This window comes from Panthera leo, chromosome D1, assembly GCF_018350215.1.
Source record: "Panthera leo isolate Ple1 chromosome D1, P.leo_Ple1_pat1.1, whole genome shotgun sequence".
NCBI lineage: Eukaryota > Metazoa > Chordata > Mammalia > Carnivora > Felidae > Panthera > Panthera leo.
In genome coordinates, this window is record NC_056688.1 from 105,775,529 (window position 1) to 105,797,697 (window position 22,169).

The following is a 22,169-nucleotide window of genomic DNA, read 5'->3' on the forward strand; positions in this document are numbered from 1 at the left end:
GGCACCAGGACCCAGCCATCAACAGCTGCTATTCCTCACCTACCGATGAGAAAACGAAACCCCAGGGACATTGACAGCTTAGCCAGGGCCACTGACTCCTGATCCCCGACTCATACTCTAGAATGAGGGCCCAAATATATACCTACCCAGACTGCCATGAGCCACTGGAGGCCACAAGCCCAAGCAGCTCAGTCAGACTTACGTGGGCAAGCGTGACCCCAAGCAGGGTCCCTTCCAGCTCCTGCTGGGGTCTGGATGAGTTTCCAGGACACCAGACCCCCCGTGGGTGCTAGCAGCTTGGCCCCTGATCCTTCTTCCGTCCCTGCCTCCAATATCCAAGTGGGGGGAGGGGGGTCCATAAAAATGCAGTGCTCAGGGGAACCCCAAAACTCTGCCTCTCATTTCCAGGTCCAGCTCCTCCTTCTGCCCCCTATGCTTTCCAACTGCATTTATAAAGCACCTGCTAGGTGCTCTGTAGCTGAAGCCCTAGGGGTCCAAACGTACATGCAAAAGGTGAGCTATATTGAGGATCATGGCGTGGGGAGGTCAGCTTGGCAGCCTGGTTCATCCAGAAGGCTCTTGGAAATCTGGCAGGGAGGCTGGACTAGGGGTCTTCTCCAAGACCTGGAGTCTTTTGGACTTTGTCTTTAAAGAGAACGTCTATCTGTTGATGGCTCCCAGCCCTGTCTGTCTGGCCCTGGCCTGGATGCCTCCAGGGAAGGGCACTCTGGGCCTGGATCACCTGCTCATTTCATCCAGAGACCCAGAGAAGTGAGGCCATACGCTCAAGATCACACAGCAACTCAGCGACTGTGTTTTGCCTGGGTGGCCCCAACACGTGGGGTCACAAGCTTCTTCCAGACTAGGCTGCCCCTTAAACACAGTTAACCTCAGGCAAGGATTGCGCTAATCTCACCAGGTTCCACATTAACCACTTTTTCCGGAAACTCACTCTTCTTGGGCGGGGTGGGGGTGGTAGTGGTCATGGTGCGGTGACTACTACGTTTCCAAAGAACACACAGGCTCCGCTTCAACTTTCGCCCTTTAAGAGTCTCACCCCTCTCCACACCTCACCCCTACCAGGAGCCCTTTCTCTCAGCACCCCCTGCTGGGGACAAAGCCCCACAACTCCCTAGCATCTCAGCTCCAGTTTTGCTGGGCGCCTCGAGTAAAGTGGACCCAGCCCACATTAGAAACCTCTCCAACCTGCCAGTCTCCCGAGAGGCTTCCCTCACTCCCCAGCTGTGGCTGGGAAGGGGCCCTGTCCTGGGACCACCCAGTTGGCCCAGTTCTTGACAGGAATACAACCTACCCCACTCTGGCCACATCTCTTCCAGGACCTGGCCTTTCCAGGCTATGGGGAAGAGGAAGTGTTTGCCCAAGTTCCTGACAAGACCACAGGCTTTCTGCACGGCCAGGGCAGGGGTCCCACGCCAGGTGGGCCAGAGACTGGGATCACCCCTGACAGCCAATAAACAGTCACGGGGACTGGGGCCACGAAGCCGGGCCCCACGGCTGTGCCGCCCTCCTTCAGCCCGCAGGGAGGTCCCACCCCACACCTCCGAGCCAGGCCGGAGCCAGCAGCCCCAGATGGAGCTCCATCAACTTACTAGCGACCTTGGCAGAGACCCGGCCCCCTTTCCCCCACTGCACCGCTTTCCAAAGGTTCATCCAGGCTTGGGGGCCCCCTCCTCCAGGCGCGCCCCCCAGACTTACTCTGGCTTGCACCCCCCGCTGCCTCCCTCCTCACTGGCGCTCCAGAGGAGCTAGGAATTGGCGCCGTCCCGCCGGGGAAGGTCTGCCGCCCACCCTTCACAGTCCCCACCCTCCCGGAGACCCCCGACCGCCCCCCGCCGGGTGTCCTTCCACCTCCGCCCCGAGTTGGCTCGCCCGTCCTCGGGCCACAGGGGGCCCCTCTCGGCCGCGGGCAGGGGGCACACACGGCAGGGACCCCCACCCCCGGGGGGCTGCCGCGGCCCGAGCCGGCGCGGTGCGGCGAGCGCGCGCGGACCTACCCGCTCCACATCCCGGCGCCGCCGCGAGCTCCCTGCGCCGCCCGGCGCCGCGTCCCCGCCCGCCGCCTGTCAGTCCCTCCCGCAGCCCCGCCGGCCGCGCGGCCCCCCGGCCCAGCCCGCCCCTGCCCTCCGCGGGTCACGTGGCCGAGGGGGTGGCCCGAGGACACGTGCCCGGCCCCGCCCCTCCGCCGGCCGCGCGCCCCGGGACGGTGCGCCCGCGGGAGCCGGGGGGGGGGGGGGAGGGAGGAGCCCGGTGTCGGCGCCCTGCGCCTCGCGCCGCGCTCCGCAGCCCGCGGCCGACTCGTCTCTAGGCCCCCCGCGGCCCCGGCGCAGGGAGGCCCGAGCCCTGGGCCACCGCTGCATCAAGAAGCTTGGCGACTTGTCACCGAGAGCCTGCTGACACCCTCCCACGCCCACACCCCGCCCCCCCCCTCCCCCGGGGCTCTCCTTCCTTGGGCTCCCCAATCTGTGCCTGCTCCTGCGTGGTGGGAAAGGGGCCAGGCCCCCAAAACAAGTTTCCTCGGGTTTACTCTGAGTGCCTATCCGCTTTTCCCAAGGGAGGACCCACCTTTGGCCGGAGTCTTCAACCCCGGGCACCCCCCCCCCCCCCCCCCCCCCCCCCGCCAGCCCCGCAAAGGGGCCTTTCCGTCTTGTTCTGAACAGCGGGTTCACTGCCGGTGCCTTCCCTGCCTTTCCCCAGCATCTGTAGTTAGGGGGAATGCATCCCCACCAAGCACAGCCGTCTGGTCTCACGTCCTCTGCAAAACCTTTTTCTGCATCCCAGACCACTGGTCTTCCTGTTCCTGAGTCCCTCCGTCCCTCTGTCACCCGTCCTGAGCCCTGATCACTGGCCTCGACTTCAGCCCAGGGCTGGATCCAGTGAGAATATAGCTCTAACCTCCCGCCAGGGACAGTAGCTTCCACCCTCCATGTCTAGGGAGGCCTGGGAGGCCAGGAGGAAGGAGGTGCTTCCCTTCCAGAAGCTACCAGAACTCAGGGCACTACTCTTCCGAGCCCACAGAGCTGAAACCACAGGCCTGAATTTGTCAGGTCTTCATTTGGGGACACACATTTCTTTCATTCATCCATTTGTTCATTCGTTCATGTACCCCTTCGGAACACAAACTGTGGACCATACAAGGGCTAGGGATCCAAAGGGAAATTGCAGACGCATGCTCTATTATCCTGGGGCTCCAATATGGGAGGGAGAAGGGGGGTGGGAGACATACTCACAAGGACTTCCACTTCCAGGGTCACGGCTTGCCCAGGGCACACCTTGCTAAGTGCATGGTGTCCTTGTCAAAAATAGAAAACAGTACTGCTTTTCCAGGTGGGCACAGCCCATGCCAAGGCACAGGACTTGGCGAGTGGAGGGCAGGCTAGATTTCATGCCTTGCTCACTCACTCCCTTGGCTGGCACCTTGTGCAGTGCACAACCTGTGCAGGCCACTGTGACATCCCTTCTGACCTACCAGAATCATTCCACCCAGGCCTCCAACGCCCTTCACTCTGTGGGGCAATTGTTTCCCCGACTGGTTTCTCAAGGGCAGGGACCAGCTCCTTCTCGGTGCAGTGTTTCTCCACCTACCCCAGCCTATCCCAGAGTCTGGCCCAAAGCAGATGTCATCATGTTTGTTGACTTGAATTCTATACCAAATAAGCGTTGAGCAACAGTGGTCTTCCCGACACGTGCTCTGTTCGTTATTTAGAGGAAGGAGGAGAAGACACAAATAGAGCTCAGGACAGGGCCTTTACCCTCCAAGACTTCATAAGCCTGGGCAGGAGATAAGACCTGGTCCAAGTCAGGGTAACCCAGACTGGTGGGAGATAAGGCATGGAGAGGGTGTTGGCCCAGAGGAAGAGTCCTTAGCAGGAGGGGGGATGGCTAGTGGGCTGTGGAGGCCCTTAAGCGAGGCCTCCAAGGACAAATGTGGGATCGCCACTCTGGGATCACGGACACCCAAGTACTACCAAAAAACATCACGTCATCTATACATCCAGTGGTCATCCAGTGGGTTCCGGGGTCTCACTAGCTCCTCCCACCGCCCACTGAGCTCTGCTCCTCAACTGCAAAGGATAGGCTCAGAGAAGTTCGGGAACCTATTTGATATCACACAGCCAGGGGTGATGGGGCTGAGACCCCTTACAACCAGTTTTCTGGAAGGACAGCCCAGAAGCCAGAGAACTCACTAGAGGCTGCAGCTACATGCAGCCAGACAACAAATGGGGAGCCTAGGAGAGGCCTGGCCAGCTGGAGGGGAGGGAGAAGTGAAAGGTGTGTCCTCTGCCTTTAAGACACTGCCCTTCCCCACCCTCCTCCCTGCCATCCCCATCCCCCCCTGACAGCCCTGACCACAGACCCTTGGCTGGAAACAGATGAGCAGGAAACTGCCGGCCTGGATGACCCAGGCCCTGATTCTGAACTTAGGTCTCTCCTCAGCTCACTGTGTGACCCAGGAGATGTGCCTTGCCCTCTCTGAGCCTCAGATTCTGTGTCTGTACAACCACCAAGTTAGAGAATCAGGGTCACCCCTTGGCAACTGACCTTGTAGGAGGCTCATGAAATCCCTCATGGTTCCACGCCAGTCCCCCCCACCCTCCCCCAGTCAGGAGCCTGGCCTCTCACCCCCTCTTCCCCAGTGCCACTGCAGAGTGGCAAGAATCCTCCTCCCCTCCCCTCTATGATCAAGGTCACTAGCTCACCTGTCTGGGTCCCAAGGCTCCTCTCCCAAGTTCCCGTCAAGGGCAGGTCCCAGAACCGACGGAGTGTAGCAGACAGCCCCCGAGCTCATTGCCAGGAACACAGGGCATGTCCCTCGGGCAGGACACCTGGTGTGCTCCTTGGGGGCATCCATTGCCAGGGCCAGCCTGAAGGTCCCTCCGGAGACTGCCAAGCAGGCGAGCAGCAGAAGCCCTTCTCCCCCACCCCCGGGCTGAGCCTCCTGCTAACCTTTGCTATCTCTGAGAAGCAGCAGCCCAGGAGGGAGGCCCCTCCCAGCAGGCCTCTATCTCCTGAAACCCCGTAATTATTAACTCCCATGGCTCGGCGGGCAGCAGACGGCTCTGGGGCCCTCCTTCCCGGGCTCTGGGCCAGGAAAGGTAAGACACCCTAAGGGGTCGTGGGAACTTTCCTTTATATGCCCAAGGCCCCAGGCTTTCACTCGGCCCGAAGACGGAGCTGTCTGTCCCCTCCTTGGCCAGGTTGCTGAGTTGGAAAGAGCCGGTCCAGCCCAGGCTCTATCTATTACCAGTCGGTTGTGTGGCTTTGGGCAAGAACCTCCACCTGCCCCACCCCCCATCCCCGGCCTCGATATCCCCTCGATATCAACCACCGGCGTGCATGGACACCTCAGTGTAGCAGTGAGGAACACAGGCCCGGTGTCAGGCCGGATTCACACCCCACTTCTAGACTATAAACCTTTGGGCATGTTACTTTCTGTGCCTCAGTTTCCCCAACTGTAATATGGAATCTCACCCTCTAAGGCACACCAGGCCAGCTGCTACTGCCCCAGACATGCCCTACACCTCCGCTTTCCTCACACAATGTCCCCTACATCACATCCTACCCCCTGCTGATAAATCTCTTTTGCGAATACCCCCTCTGCCAGCAAGCCTTCCCCTGTGGCATGGGAGGGGGGGAGCCCTCAGACAGATGTCCACCTTGTGTCATGACGATTGGAACGGTCGGACACCCCCACGAGAAATGAGTGGCCCCGTGGGCAGAGGCTGGCCCGCACTCACCACCAAATCCTCAGGACCCCCTTGTCCGGGACGTGGTCAGGCTCAGTCTCCCCAAGATAGTTGGTGTGTTTCACCCTGTCTCATTTGGCTTGAAATCTAATCCTGCTTCTGCGGTTCCTTGGCTCTGTGGCCTTGGGGCAAATCACCTCACCTTTCTGGGACTCAGTTTCCTCATCTGTGAAACGGGCACGATTGTCCCCAGTGAGGTTGTGAGCGTCACAGAAGGTAACATCTGTGAAGGGTCTGCCACCCTTGAAATGAGAGTTTCATTTCTCTCTACTCCTTTCTCCCTCACCTTCCCTCTTCTTTCCTGTCAGCCTCTGAGTTCCCCGTGGGGGAGAAGCCGCCAGTTCCTGACTAGCAGTCACACCCCCCACCCCCCAGCCCTGCCCCGCGGATAACAATATCTCCTACTCAGGCTTTGGGCTTCGATGCTCTCAGCCTAATGCAAACCAGATGCTGGCCTTGCCTTTCCTGGCAGTGAATTTTCCATGGCCTGCTCCCACCCCCTTCCTGTTTTTGCTCCTCACGGATCCCCTGCTAAATTCTCTCGTGCCCCCACCTTCCTCTGCAGGGCAACCTCTGGGCCCACCTGGAAACAATTAATGGAAAACAGGAAGTGTGGAAAGGCGGGAGGTGGGGGAGGGTCTCTCCATCATCCCAACATGGCAGGAGGGAAAGGAGCTCAGTCCGGCTGGTGACAAAGTGTATAAGAGACAGTCCCTCGCTGCTAAGCACCAGCCAGCCCCTCGGGGAGGAAACGGAGTCAGAGTCGCTTTGGGGGCCGTAGAGAAAAAACTGCTACCTTCTGGACATTTAGGCATAGCTGGGACTTCATGGGGAGCTTTAAGGGCCTTGTCCTTGGCTGTGACTTAGAAAAAAATCGGAGCCAGAAGAGGCCCAGGCCTCGCTGTTGCAGATGAGGAAACTGACTTGGAGGCTCGTCCAGGGTCACTGGTGAGTCAGAGCCAAGAGGCAGCCGGGGACTGCTTGCCAGTAAAAGCTGCTCCCCGAAGTCACTTCCCGGGCTTGCTATCTCATCATCCCCGCTGCCCTTCCCCCGCAAGGAGCCCTGGGCCCCATCACGAGGATGCTCACAAGGCCACCCGCAGCACCTGGCCAGCCGGACCTGGATCTTCCCCACCAGGAGCCGGGCACTGGGAAGTGAGGCCTGGGGCAAGCCCTTGAGTGTGCGTGTTGGGAGCTCTACCTTTAGCCTCAGCCCCGTGAACCCCCTCGGGGCATCCAGGGCTGGCCCTCCTCGGGAGGACTCCACCATTCCCATGAAAACAACAGCCCGAGGGCTCCCTGAGAGCTCGGCTCTGGCCGCCCCTCCCTCGGCCAGCTGTGCTGAGTGTTTGGACAACTGGATGGAATGTTTTGCAGCTACAGTCCTCCCTGGGTCCCTGAGGTCAGATTTCAAGAGGGGCGGGGCAGAGGATGCTGGCTCCAGGGAGAGAGAGAGAGAGAGAGAGAGGCTCAAGAGGTCAAATAGGAGTCTGGAGCGCCCCCCCCTCCCCCAACGCCCTGCCCAGACCCGACCAAGACCACTGGCTGGCCAGCCCCAGTGCGGTGGGGAGATGGAATGAGCCTCAGGCCCCCGAGAGGAGGACAGAGCAGAGGGTGGAGGCAGCCAAATGGTGTCAGAGATTTGGTGGGGCCAACCTGGTGAGGTCAGGCCCTGGAGACAGTCTGGGCTCGGGGAGGGGTCAAGGCCCAGGACAGCACTTTGAGAACACTAAGATTGCGAAGATTCCACCACAGAGATGGGTCCATCTGCTACTATCCCCATTTTACAGATAGAACAATTGGGGTCCAGAGAGAGTAGACCATCCCAGGTGATGCAGCGTGCTGCGTGTAGAGCTAGAACCCAGGGCCCCAGAACCGAAGCTCACTCTTCTCATTATTTTCATGTTCCCACCCTCATCTCCAGCCCCAGAGACACACACACCCCCGCCACTGAATCGTCATCCTTCCTCTTCCTTAAAGGACGCAGAAAAGGGGCGTCTGGGTGGCTCAGTCGGTTAAGCGTCTGACTTTGGCTCATGTCATGGTCTCACTGCTCATGAGTTCAAGCCCCGCATCAGGCTCTGTGCTGATGGCTCAGAGCCTGGAGCCTGCTTTGGACTCTGTGTCTCCCTCTCTCTGCCCCTCCCCCACTAGCGTTCCGTCTCTCTCTCAAAAATAAACAAACATTAAAAATAAAAAGGAATAACCTACGCAAGTGGGGGTACTGAAGGTTCACAAAGAGAACACACAGACGCTAGGCTCGCTGCCAGCCTCTGAGAGCATTAACCCACTGCAGACAAAGGCTGGAGGCTCTGGTAGCCAGAATTCCTGCGCCTTCTCCCACCCTGGGGCCAGAGGTCTCCCAGATTCCCCAACACAGCTGCTCAGGCCTCCCAGAGCCCCTTGAATCAGGCTGACAAGACACACAAGTCCTAGACCCAACTATATGGAAGACAGTTTGAGCCTCAGTTTGCTTTGAAATTGAAAAGGTTACCTTTGCTCCACTTGCCTTGCCATCATATTGTGGGTGCTGATGGCAAGGAACAGGAGGTTCCAGTGGGCCCCTTGGGAGACTTAAATATTTCCCAGCAATAAAACCTTTGGAGCTCACTTGAAGAAAGGAGGGAGGGGATTCCTTTGAGCCCAGATGGGTGTGGGAGTCCCACCGAGGTGCCTGGAGGCCTGGGTTAGATTCCTGGAGGTGGAACCTGTTTGGCCACTCCCAGCACCTGAGCAGGAAAGTTCTCGGCCACCTAATGGAATTCGAGAACCAGCCAAACTTTCAGAGGCAGGTGTGGCTAGAGGGGGTGGGTTGGCCCCACCTCACTCACTTCCAAAATGGTGGGATGAGGCAGGGAGTCTTTTTTTTTTTTTTTTTTTTTTTAAGTATATTTATTTGTTTAAGTAATCTCTACATTCAATGTGCGGGCTCAAACTCAAGACCTTGAGATCAACAGTTGCATGCTTCTCCGACTGAGCCAGCCAGGCGCCTTGTGCCAGGATCTTTACATTTGATCGATTGGGTTCACCCTCAGACCACCCGATGTGGTCCTTCATTGCTTTCTGTTCCCATTTTAATCATGGAGGAATGGAGACTAGGTGAAAAGATTTGGCAACAGGAACAAGTGAAGAAATTAGGATTAAAAAAAAATTTTTTTTAACGTTTATTTATTTTTGAGACAGAGAGAGACAAAGCATGAACGGGGGAGGGTCAGAGAGAGGGAGACACAGAATCTGAAACAGGCTCCAGGCTCTGAGCTGTCAGCACAGAGCCCGACGCGGGGCTGGAACTCACGGACCGCGAGATCATGACCTGAGCCGAAGTCGGCCGCTTAACCGACTGAGCCACCCAGGCGCCCCAAGAAATTAGGATTTTAATCCACATTGTCTAACTCCAAAAGCTCATGTTCTCATCCCTCTACCATTTATCCTCTCAAAGGGTAAGGTGAGGCTTTTTTTGAGAAAAGAGGGCTTGAAGAACAAGCAGGATTTAAATATACAAAATGGAGGATGGCATTCTATGCCAAGGAACACCAGGAACAAAGCCTTGGAGGTGGGACAGAGCAGGGCACACAGAGAGAAGCCAACTCTTCCCTTTGGCTGGAGCTCAAGCTGATTTGGGGGACACTAGAGAAAAGACTGGACAGGCAGTCTCGGAATGAATCACGAAACGTGTTAGAGGCCAAGTTAAAGAGTTTGGACTTTATTCTAAAGGCTCCAAGGAGACAGTTAAACATTTTTGAGCAGGGGAGTGACGTGATCAGAGCCCTGCTATGGGAAGATTAAATTAACAGCAGTGTGCATAGAAAATAGAAATGAACTTATCAAATATCCTGAGAGGTAAAGGCTTTCTAAACTTAGATGCATTTGAAGAGACCTCAAAAGGAAAAACCAATAGATCTGTTTACATTAAAATTTAAAACTTCTCCATCTTCCTCCTTTCACCAAAAAATAACCAAAATTAAAAGGCAAAAGGCCTAGGGAAAATATTCCCAGCAAGTGGCAAAGTGTTGACATCTTTAATATATAAAGAATTCACAAAAATCAATAAGGAAAAAAAAAGAAAAGAAATAGGAGTCCAGTAAACATGTTCATTCATTCATTCATGCATTCATTCAAGCAACATATAATGAGCATCTGTGTTGGGTGCTGAGAAGATATTAGTGGACAAAACAATTTATTTTAAAAAGTATTTGGAAACCTGGGAATGAGAGGGAACTTTATTAAATTGATGAAGAGTATCCACCAACACCCCACAGCCAATACCATTCTTTCTTTTTTTCTTTTTTCTTTTTTGGCAAATATTCTTAACGCTGAAATTCTAGAAACAATCTTTTAAAATCGGGAATGAGACAGGCATGGCTGCTATCATTACTTCTATTCTATACTATATTGGTGATTGTAGACAGTGCAAATAAGACTAGAAAAAGAAATTTAAGACACAAATATTGGAAAAGAAAAATCAGAACTCTTCTTTTTCCTAAATGATTGTCTACATGTCAAATTCAAAGGTTTAACTATAGAGAACAAACTGGAGGGGAGGTTGGGGGGAGATGGGGTAAATGGATGATAGGCTTTAAAGAAGGCACTTGTGGGGCGCCTGGGTGGCTCAGTCAGTTAAGCATCCGACTTTGGCTCAGGTCATGATCTCACAGTTTGTGAGTTTAAGCCCTGCGTCGGGCTCTGTGCTGATGGCTCAGAGCCTAGAGCCTGCTTTGTGGATTCTGTCTCCTGCTCTCTCTGCCTCTCCCCAACTCGTATTCTGTCTCTATCTCAAAAATAAATAAAACATTAAAAAAAAATTTTTTTTAAATAAAGAGGGCACTTGTGATGAGCACTGGGTGTTATACATAAGTGACGAATCACTAAATTCTACTCCTGAAACCAATACTACACTATCTGCTAACTAACTTGAATTTAAATAAAATCTTGGAAAAAAACCAAAACCCAAAGGACTCCATAGAGTCCTATTATTATTATCTATTATCTATATCTATTATTATAAAAAGAGAGCTTGGCGAAAAGGTTGGCTATATCAATATAAAAATTATTCACAGTTCTGTACACTGGTAGAAATTGGAAAAATAGAATTTTAAAAATACATTATTTATTATAGCAATAAACGATAAGAACCTATCATAAATCTAACAAAACACTTGCAAGACTTATTATAGAGGAAATTTTAATTCTGGATACAAATTATAATAATTATAGTATTATTATATAATCTAAATTATTCCAATAATAAAAATATCAAAATGATACAAATTCTAAAACTAGGTATTTCGCCAAAATGCCAGTTTTCTCAAATTCGATCTACGTATTTGATGCAATTGTAATAAAAGTTCCAACAGCGTTTTCCTTAAATATGACATGCTGATTTTAAAATTTATATAGAAGAGTAAAAATATCGAAGACATGCCTGAAGAATGAGGCACTTCCTTACTCCCCTGCTATCAGGACTTATAAAACTCTAGTACTAAAAACAGTATGATATTAGCTCAAGAATGAACATATATAGACTGATGAAATCGAAACCAGAAAAAGACCAACACATATCTGGAGCTCTGATGTTCAGATATAGCCTTGCTGATCAGTGGGGAAAGGAAGGGACCATCAAATACATCATGTAGGAACAACTGATTGAGTCTATGTGGATAAGATAATTGGAACCCTATCTCACACCATGCGGAAAAATTAATTCCAGCTTGATTACATATGGAAAGAAAAACTCTTAGAAAAAATTGTAGGAGAATATCTTTTTTACTTCAGAGAAAGATTTTTAAGTAATTTCTACACCCAACATGTGAGGTTCGAATCCACAACCCCCAAATCAAGAGTCATATGCTCTACTGGTAGAGCCAGCCAGGTGCCCCACGAAAGGAAGGATTCTAAAAAAAAATAGGGGCGCTTGGGTGGCTCAGTCAGTTGAACGTCTGACTTCGGCTCAGGTCATGATCTTGCGGTTCATGGGTTCAAGCCCCATATCAGGCTCTGTGCTGATAGCTCAGAGCCTGGAGCCTGCTTCGGATTCTGTCTCTCCCACTCTCTCTGCTCCTTCCCTGCTCATGCTCTGTCTCTTTCTCTCTCAAAAATAAATAAACATTAAAAAAAAATTTTAATAAAAAAAAAACCACATAAAAAGCGCTAACCATGAAGGAAGACTGATAAATCCAACTACATTAAAACTGAGAACTTCTTTTCATCAACTGACACCATAAAGTAAATAAAAAGATGAGCCATGGGGCACCTGGGAGGCTCCGTCGGTTGAGTGTCCAACATCAGCTCAGGTCAGGATCTCGCAGTTTGTGAGTTCGAGCCCCGCGTCGGGCTCCGTGCTGACAGCTCAGAACCTGGGGCCAGCTTCTCTGTGTTTCCCTCTCTCTCTGCTCTGCCCCTGTTTGCACTCTCTCTCTCAAAAATAAAAACATTAAAAATAGTGATAATAAAAAATAAAAAGATGAGCCATAACCAACAAAGTTGTAGTATCTAGAATATAAAAGGAACAGGAACTCTCAAGTCAATTAAAAATATATATATAAAATAATTAGAAAAATGGGCAAAAGATATGAACGAGCATTTCAGAGAAGAAACATTACAAATGGCCAATAAGGGTTCGAAAAGATACTCAAACCTAATCACGTTGGTTATCAGGGAAATTAAAATAAAACCACAGCGAGAGAGCATCTCACGTTCCCTAGGATTGGCAAAAATTAAGAAATCGGATAATACCAAGCGATGAACAAAACGCACATCCATCCACAACAACTATAGCATTGGTATGAGTGTAAATTGATAACTGCTTCGGTGAGCAATTTGACATTACCTTCTAGAATTGAACATTTGTGTGTGCCGTGACCAAGCAATTCCACTCCCAGGTATATGTGCTACAACAATTCTAGCACATTTGCACCAGGAAACGTGTGCAAGACACTTCATAATAGCAATCCAAGTGTCCAATGAGCAGGGGCTAGATAAATGCATCGTGTTATTCGTTTACAGTTCCTATAGCAACTGTATCCAGCTACCATAAACCAGGAGGCTTAAAACAACAGAAATTTATTTTTCCACCATTCTGGAGGCCAGAGGTCCAAAACCAGGATCACCGGGCCTCAGTGAAGATGTCAGTTGGTCTCTACTCCCTCTGGAGGCTCTAGGGGAGAGTTTGTTCCTTGCCTCTTCCGGGGTCTGGTGGTAGCTAGTATTCCTTGGCTTGTAGCCACACCACTTCTCCATTATCTTCACATTGCCTTCTCCTCTTTCATTTGTGACAAATGTCACTCTGGCTCCCTCTCATAAGGACACTTGTGGTTGCATTTAGAGCCCCCCTGGATGATCCAGGATAATCTCCACATGTCAAAATGCTTAACTTAATCACATTTGCAAAGATCCTGTTTTTATGTAAGGCACAATATATTGGTTTAGGGGTTAGACTCTGATATGTTGGGGGGGGAGGGCTTCCCTCCCCCCCCCCCCCAGTTTTCTGCAGTCTGCCATCAGTCTGTCACACACACAAAATACATTCACCCTATCCCAACATCTCCAAAAGTCTTAACCCATTGTAATATCAACAAGCCCAAAATCTCATCTAAATATAATCAGCTGAAACCCCCAAAATTCATCTAAACTAGGTTTGTAAGATTGGATAGAGTCCATTCTGGGGGAAAAAAGTTCTCCATTTCTAAAACTGTGAAACTAGTAATGAGTAATCTGTTCCCCTAATATGATGGAGTGGGCATAGTATAACAGTTACACACACCTTTACTCCAAAAGGGAGAAAATGGAAGAGAGAAAGGGACTGGTCCCAGGTAATTTCAAAATCCAGCAGGACAAATTCCTCCTCTGTCACCCACAGTTCCTGCCTCCACATCTGTGGTTCTGACTTCCAGGTCCAAGGCTCTGCCCTCTGGGCTTGAGGTTAATCCCTTTTGTCATTCTTCATTTTTTCTTAACAGTAGGCACATGTGTGAAGCTGAGTCATTTTATAAGCCTATTTCCTGCCTCTAGAATCGTGGGAGTCCAATAGCCTTCCTTCATTCCATTCCGTCTCTGTCCCTTTCCATCTAAGATGGCAGCGTTTCTGCTGGTATAACTCTCAAAAGTCTTGTGGGTCTCCTGTGTATGTCACAGAGATTCACATCATTACAGACAGCCCTCCACAGATCTCTCCTGGATAATTCTATCTCTATTCCTGGCTTCTGCTGAGATGGTTGAGTGGATCTATGAGTCATACACTTAATATCCTCAAGACTAGCAAAAAGCTGTTCCACCACACCCATGGCCTTCTCCCTAGAGCACGTTGTTCTAACAGTAAATCGCCTAATTTTAGTATATTTCACAGTTCGGAAAGGTTGCAAATTTCCCCCATCATCATGTGCTGGTTCCTTTTGATGTAACAGTTCTTTCCCTGAGATATCTTTTTCCTCTCTCATTTTATGATAATCAGCAAGAAAAAACCAGGCCGTATCTTTAACATTTTGCTTGGGAATCGCCTCAGCTAAAATCCAAGTTTATCACGTACAAGTGCTTCTAACAGTGCTTCTCGAAATTCTTCCAGCTTCTACCCATTACCCATTCCAAATCTATCTTCACATTTTTAGGTGTTTTTTACAGCAGCATACTACTCGATTCCAAAATTTGTATTAGTTTGCTATGGTAACTGAAACAAATTAACACAAACTAGAGGGCTTTTCGCAACAGAAATTTATTTCACGCCATTCTGGATGCCCGAAGTCCAAAATGACTATCACTGTGCCCAAACCAAGATGCTGGTAGGTCCGTGTCCCCTCTCAAGGGTATAGGGGAGACTTCTGTTCCTTGCTTCTTCCAGCTCTGGGCAACTGCTGGCATTCCTTAGTTTCACTCCAATTTCTGCTTCCAATGATCGCTTTGCTTTTCCTCTTCCGTCCATGTCAAATCTCCTCTTCCTCCCTCTTATAAAGAGGCATGTGATTGACTTTGGGGCCCACCCTGATAATCCAGGATAATATCCACACACTTCAAGATCCTTAACTTAATCACAGCTGCAAGGATTCTGTTTTCAATAAGGTAACATCCACAGGTTTCCGGGACTAGGACCTGATGTCTTTGGCGGGGCGGTAGGGTGGGGTGGGGGGCAGTTTTCATCCTATCATAGTTCTTCTGTTCTTATAATAGAACTTTAAACAGCAACGACAGTGAATGAATATTTATATGTCACTTACTTCACTCCCTACTCCAATGTAAGCTGTGTGAGGACAGGGCCTTGTTTCACTCACCACTGTATACTCAGTCCCTGGAAGAGTGACCACCAGGTAAATGGTACCCAATAAATATTTGCCGAATGAACTACTAAGGTGGATGTTTATATGAAGAATAATACAAGTAAATAGAAAATTTTATGGTATAACATCAAGTGAAAAAATCAGTATGCAGATTTTTATATATAAGGTAATTATTTTCACATAAAAATTCTACACTAAAAAAAAAAAACAAAACTGGGGATGTAGGGAACTCCTAGAGTCCATCACTCCACAAAAGCAGCTAACAAACTGGCAAAACCATCAAAATCAGTTTTACCAGAACTCTGGAAACAGCTCAAAGTTTAGAGCAACCAGGTGAACACTTATCAAGAAACAAACAACAGGGGCGCCAGGGTGGCTCAGTTGATTAAGCCTCCAACTCTTGATTTCAGCTCGGGTCATGCTCTCACCGTTCATGACATCAAGTCCCATGTCAGGCTCCACACTGAGCGTGGAGCCTGCTTAAGATTCTCTCTCTCTCTCTCTCTCTCTCTCTCTCTCTCCCCCCCTCTGCCCCTCTGCTCCTTTCCCCTGCTCACGTGCATTCTCTCTCTCTCTCTCTCCCCCTCTGCCCCTCTGCTCCTTTCTCCTGCTCATGTGCATGCTCTCTCTCTCTCTCTAAAAACAAAAACAAAAACAAAAACAAAAAGTTCCTACATATTCCTGGGAATAGAGGTCCATATGCATGCCCAGGGCTGGGTACATGCTCAGAAAAGCTCTGACAAGGCCCTAAGATCTTACCTCTAGCTGATCACCAGATTCTCTGCAAGCAGGAAATGAGGGCCAAAGTAGAGTTGTAAATTGCATGACGGATTGTTGAAGGCATTTCCCAATCTACATACAGTGCTCATCTGCAAAGACTGGGAGGTTTTGTTGTTGCTGTTCTAGGCATTTAAGGAAATCTCTGTCAAATGACTAACTGACCACTAAGCTAATGACACAGACACTTTGGTGGCCATGGACAACAAAAAATAGATTTTCCAAAGTTAGTTCCTGAAAAGTCACTAAACTAATAAACAATAATTTCTATCACAAGCAGCAATAAGTCTTAGCATGGTAGGAAATCCTATTCCCAGAGTTGTTTCATTATAATACTCAAAATATCCAGTTTAGAAAAAAAAATATGATGCATCAAAGGGAGCATGGCTTATACATGGTGGGGGCGATGTCCTTGAGGAAGCACAGATATTGGATATAGAAGACAAAGGCTTTATTTTCTTTTATTTTTTTTAAATTTTTTTTTTCAACGTTTATTTATTTTTGGGACAGAGAGAGACAGAGCATGAACGGGGGAGGGGCAGAGAGAGAGGGAGATACAGAATCGGAAACAGGCTCCAGGCTCTGAGCCATCAGCCCAGAGCCTGACGCGGGGCTCGAACTCACGGACCGCGAGATCGTGACCTGGCTGAAGTCGGACGCTTAACCGACTGCGCCACCCAGGCGCCCCGAAGACAAAGGCTTTAAATCAACTATTTAAAATATACTCAAAGATATAAAGGAAACCATGTGTAAAGAACTAAAGGAAAACATGATAATTATTTATCTCACCAGTCAGAAAATATCAATAAGGAAACAAAAGTTATAATACAGAAACAAATTCTGGATTTGAAGAGAATTAGCTGAAATGAAAAATTGACTAGAGTTGTTCAACAACAGATTTGAGCAAGCAGAAGAAAGAGTCAGCCTACTAGAAGATAAATCAATTGAGATTACCCAGGCCGTGGAACAGAAAGGAAAAAAAACATGAAAAAAAAAAGAAACAGAACCAAAGAGATGTATGAGACAACATCATGCATACTAACAAATGCATAGTGGAAATCCCAGAAGGAGGGGCAGGGGAGAAATAAGAAAGATATAATGGCTAAAAACTTCTAAATTTGAAGCAAGACTTAATCTACACATCCAGGAAGCTTAATTAACTTCAAGTAAGATAAACTCAAAGAGATCCACACCAGGACATAATCAAACTGTAGAAGGCCAAAACCAAAAAGAGAATCTTTAGAGCGAGAAAAGTGACTAATCACATACAAGAGAACCTCAGATTCTCCAGCTGATTTCTCATCAGAAACTTTGGGGGCCATAAGGAAGGAGGATAATATATTTGGAGTTCTGAAAGGGAAGGAAAAGGCAGCAAGGAATTTTTATCTGGCAAAACTATCCTTCAGGAATTAAAGATAAATCAAGACATTTCCAGAATAACAAAAATTATGAGAATTTGTCACTAGTAGATTTTCTTTACAAGAAATGTTAAAGAGAGTCCTTCAGGCTGATATGAAAGGATAGTAGACAGTAACTCAAATCCATATGAAGAAATGAACACTGATATAAGTAAATATAAAAGTCAGCAATGATGAATTCTTTTAATGTAACTTTTCTTTTTTTCTTATATAATTTAAAGGACAACTGTAATAATTATAAATCTATGCTGATGGATACCTAATATATAAAGATGTAATTTGTGATGCTAACAACATAAAGGACAGGGAATGGAGCTATAGAAGAACAAAATTTTTTTATACTATCAAAACTAAATTGGTATTAATTTGAACTAGATTGTTATAAATTAAGATGTTAATTGTAATCCGCAGGTCAACAACTAAGAAAATAAAATATATCTGGTAACAGAAACAACAAGGGAATCAAAATGTTACATTAGAAAACATCTAACACCAGGGCACCTGGGCGTCTCAGTCAGTTGAGTGTCCAACTTGGGCTCAGGTCATGATCTCGCGGTCTGTGAGTTCAAGCCCCACGTTGGGCTCTGTGCTGACAGCTCGGAGCCTGGAGCCTGCTTCCAATTCTGTGTCTCCCTCTCTCTCTGCCCCTCCCCCACTCATGCTCTGTCTCTCTTTCTGTCAAAAATAAATAAACATTAAAAAAAAAAAAAGAAAACGTCTAACACAAAAGAAGGAGGAATTGAGAAACAACAAGATATAAGACATATAGCAAACAAAGTGGCAGAAGTAAGTTCTTATTAGTAATTGCATTAAATATAAATGGATTAAATTCTCTAAAAGACAGAGGTTAATGGAATGGATTAAAAAAACACATAATGCAATTATATGCTGTCACAAGAGTCTTTCTTTGGCTCAAAAACTCAAATAGGTTAAAAGTGAAAGGATGGGAAAGATAATCCATGCCAAAATTAACAAAAAAAGAGATGAAATGGCTGTACTACTATTTTAAAAATAGGCTTTAAGGCAAAAATTATTAAAAAAGACTTTATAAATTATTTATATTTTTTTCATTTATAACTATAAATTATTAAAAGAGAGGTATTATATAATGATAAAAAGCTCAATCCATCAAGAAGATATAACAATAGTAAACATATACTTAAGAGAGAAATAAACATTACAATAATAATAAGGACTCCAATACTCCACTTCCTTTTTTTTTTTAATGTTTATTTACTTTTGAGAGAGAGAGAGCACAAGCAGGAAAGGGGCAGAGGATCTGAAGGAGGCTCGTCACTGACAGCAGAGAGCACAATGCAGGGCTCGAACTTACCGATCATGAGATCATGACCTGAGCCAAAGTCGGACACTTAATCAACTGAGCCACCCAGGTGCCCCTCCAATATTCCATTTTCAGTAATGGATAGAACTACTACACAAAAGACAAACAAAGAAATAGAAGCATTGAACAACACTATAAACCAACTAGACCTAACTCCACCCAACAACAGCAGAATATACATTCTTCTCAAGTAAGCATGGAACATCCCTCAGGATAAACCATGTTTATACCACAAAACAAGTCTCAATACATTTAAAACTACTGAATGCATTTGAAGTATTTTCTCTGACCACAATGACATGAAACCAGAAATTAATAAATGCGATATGTGAAAATACAATAATACTTTTACATGCCCAATGGCATAAAAAGAAATCACAAGGGAAATTAGATGAGATGAATGAAAATAAAAACAGCATATATTAAACAGAAGAAAGATCTCAAATCAATAACTAAACTTCCAACTTTTTTTAAATGGGCCCAAAGAAAATGTATTGAATATGTAACTGAATGTCCAGAAGTAGGACTTGCTTTAGACATGGACTGTTTCAGGGGCTCAAGCACTGTCCTCAAGATCCAATGTCTCTCTTGTCCTCTTCCTGGTTTAACTGTATTCTCAGACTGGTGCTCTCTTTGGTAGCAAGATATTTACAGAGTCTCCAACCTCATAACTCAACCTCACTCAAGTCCCACCCTAAACTTCAACTTAAGGAACTTAGAAAAAACCAAACTAAACCCAAAGTCAGCAGAAGGAAGGAAATAAAGATTGGAATGGAAATAAAGGAAATACAGAATTGAAAAACAACAAAGAGAATCAATAAAAACAAAAGATGCTTCTTTGAAAGGAGTTAACAAAATTGATGAATTTTTAGTTAGAATGACAAAAAATAGAGATAAAAGATTCAAACCACTAAAATCAGGAATGAAAGTAGGGACATTGCTATCAACTTTATAGATACAAAAAGGATTGTAAGATAATATGATGAATAATTATATACCAAAAAATCAGATAATCTAGATGAAAAGAAAATTTCCTAGAAGACACAAACTACTAAAACTGACTCGAGAACAAATAGAAACCTGAATAGACCCATAAGAAGAGACTGTGAAAGTAAACAAAAAATTTCCAGTAAAGAAAATGCTAGGACCAGATTGTTTCACTGGTAAACTCTCTCAAATATTTAAAGAAAAATGAATACCAATCTTTCTCAAACTTTTCCAAAAAATAGACTCTGCTTCCTAATTCATTCCATGATGCCAGTGTTACTTTGATACTAAGGCCAGACAAAGAAATTATAAGGAAAGATATCTATAGGCCAATATTCCTTATGAATATAGATGTAAAAATTATCAACAAAATACTGAGACATTTGAATCCAGCAATTAAAATGATCATACTGTATGGGCAAGTGGGATTTATCCCAAGAATGCAAAGGCAGTTCAACTTATGAACACTAATCAATGTAATACACAGTATTAATGGAATAGAGGAAAAGAGTCGCATGACCATGTCAACGGATGTAGAAAAATAATTTGATAAAACCCAACACCTTTACTGATGAACCTTGAAAATATTATGGTAAGTGAAATAAGCCAGTCACAAAAAGACAAATACTGTTTGATTCCACTTATATGAGATACTTAGAAATGAACTATTGGGACCTCATCAAGATAAAAAGCTTCTGCACAATCAACAAAATTAAAAGGCAACTGACAGAATGGGAGAAGATATTTGCAAATGACATATTGGGCAAAGGGTTATTATCCAAAATCTATAGAGAACTTATCAAACTCAATACCCAAAAAACAAGTGATCCAGTGAAGAAATGGTCAACAGATATGAACAGACATTTTTCCAAAGAAGACATCCAGATGGCGAACAGACATGCAAAAAAGATGCTCAACATCACTCATCATCAGGAAATACAAATCAAAACCACAATGAGATACCACCTCACCCCTGTCAGAATGGCTAAAATTAACAACTCAGGAGACAACAAATGTTGGTGAGGATGCAGAGAAAAGGAAAACCTTTTGCACTGTTGGTGGGAATGCAAACTGGTGCAGCCACCCTGGAGAACAGTGTGGAGGTTCCTCAAAAAATTAAAAATAGAGCTAACCTAAGACCAGCCATTGCACTACCAGGTATTTATCCAAAGGATACAAAAATGCTGATTCAAAGGGGCACCTACACCCAAATGTTTATAGCAGCACTATCAACAATAGCCAAAGTATGGAAAGAGCCCAATGTCCATTGACTGATGAATGGATAAAGATATGGTATATATATACACAATGGACTATTATTTGGCAATCAAAAAGAATGAAATCTTGCCATTTGCAACAACCTGGATGGAACTAGATTGTATCATGCTAAGCGAAATAAGTTAGTCTGAGAAATACAAATATATCATTTCACTCATATGTGGAATTTAAGAAACACAACAGATGAACATAGGGGAAGGGAAGGAAGAAGAACATAAGAACAGAGAGGGAGGCAAACCATAAGAGACTCTTAAATACAGAGAACAAACTGAGGGTTGCTGGAGGGGTGTTGGGTAGGGGGATGATCCAAATGGGTGATGGGCATTAAGGAGGGCATTTGTTGGAATGACCACTGGGTGGCTCAGTCAGGTAAGCGTCTGACTCTTGATTTTAGCTCAGGTCATGATCTCATGGTTGGTGAGTTCAAGCTCCATATTGGGCTCTATGCTGACACTGTGTAGTCTGTTTGGCATTCTCTCTCTCCCTATCAAAATAAATACATAAATTAAAAAAAAAAGAAATGGGTAAAATTTTAAATGTTATGTTGTGTTACATTTTACCACAATAAACAAAGTTTGGGGGGAAAAACCCACCTAACACCTTTCATGATAAAAATACTCATAAAACTAGGACTCAGAGGGAACTTTCTCAGCTCGATAACGGAGATCTGTGAAAATCCACAGTTAATATCATACTCAATGGTGAAAGACTGAAAGCTTTCCTCCTAAGATCAGAAACACTATGAGGATGTCTGGTCTTGCCACTTCTATTCAACATTTTACTGGAAGTTTTAGCCATGGGAAGAAAGTAAATAAAAGGCATCCAAATTGGAAGAGAAGTAGTAAAACTGTCTCTATTTGTAGATGGTGTAATCTTATATGTAGAAAATCCTAACGAATCCACACAGACACTATCATAGCTAATAAATGAATTCAGCAAAGTTGCAGCATATCAGATCAATGTGCAAAAATCAGTTGTATTTCTATACACTAGCAATGAACAATCCGGAAAAGAAATTTAGAAAAACAACTTCACTGGGGTGCCTGGGTGTCTCAATTGGTTAGGCGTCCGACTTCAGCTCAGTTCATGATCTCACGGTTTGTGAGTTTGAGCCCCCTGCATCAGGCTCTGTGCTGACAGCTCAGAGCCTGGAGCCTGCTTAGGATTCTGTATCTCCCTCTCTCTCTGCCCCTCCCCCACTCACACACACACACACACTCTCTCTCTCTCTCCCAAAAATAAACATTAAAAAAAAGAAAACTTCATTTATAATATTATAAAAAATAATATTTAGGAATAAGATTAACAAAGGAGTACAAGACTTGTACACTGAAAACTA

General features: G+C 46.4%; 1 protein-coding gene and 1 long non-coding RNA gene across 6 annotated transcripts in view; both read right to left on the reverse strand.

Moving 5' to 3' along the window:
• RAB3IL1 (RAB3A interacting protein like 1) overlaps positions 1 to 22,169 on the reverse strand; it is a 42,323-nt gene that overhangs the window by 15,672 nt on the left and 4,482 nt on the right. For 2 of the 5 annotated variants that reach the window (XM_042904837.1, XM_042904835.1), the window contains exon 1: positions 2,016 to 2,071. The exons of 1 other annotated variant lie outside the window; for it this stretch is intronic. In XM_042904837.1, coding sequence (XP_042760771.1) covers positions 2,016 to 2,026 — 11 coding nt within the window. In that variant the 5' untranslated portion in view covers positions 2,027 to 2,071. Of the gene's footprint in view, positions 1 to 2,015; positions 2,072 to 4,718; positions 4,888 to 22,169 lie in introns of those variants that run through there. 2 more of the 5 variants (XM_042904833.1, XM_042904836.1) reach the window with 2 other exon arrangements.
• Positions 14,451 to 15,222, reverse strand: LOC122199620. The gene is made up of 2 exons (XR_006193591.1): positions 14,969 to 15,222; positions 14,451 to 14,698 (listed from the first exon to the last, which is right to left on the reverse strand). It is a non-coding gene; the product is annotated as an uncharacterized LOC122199620 (long non-coding RNA).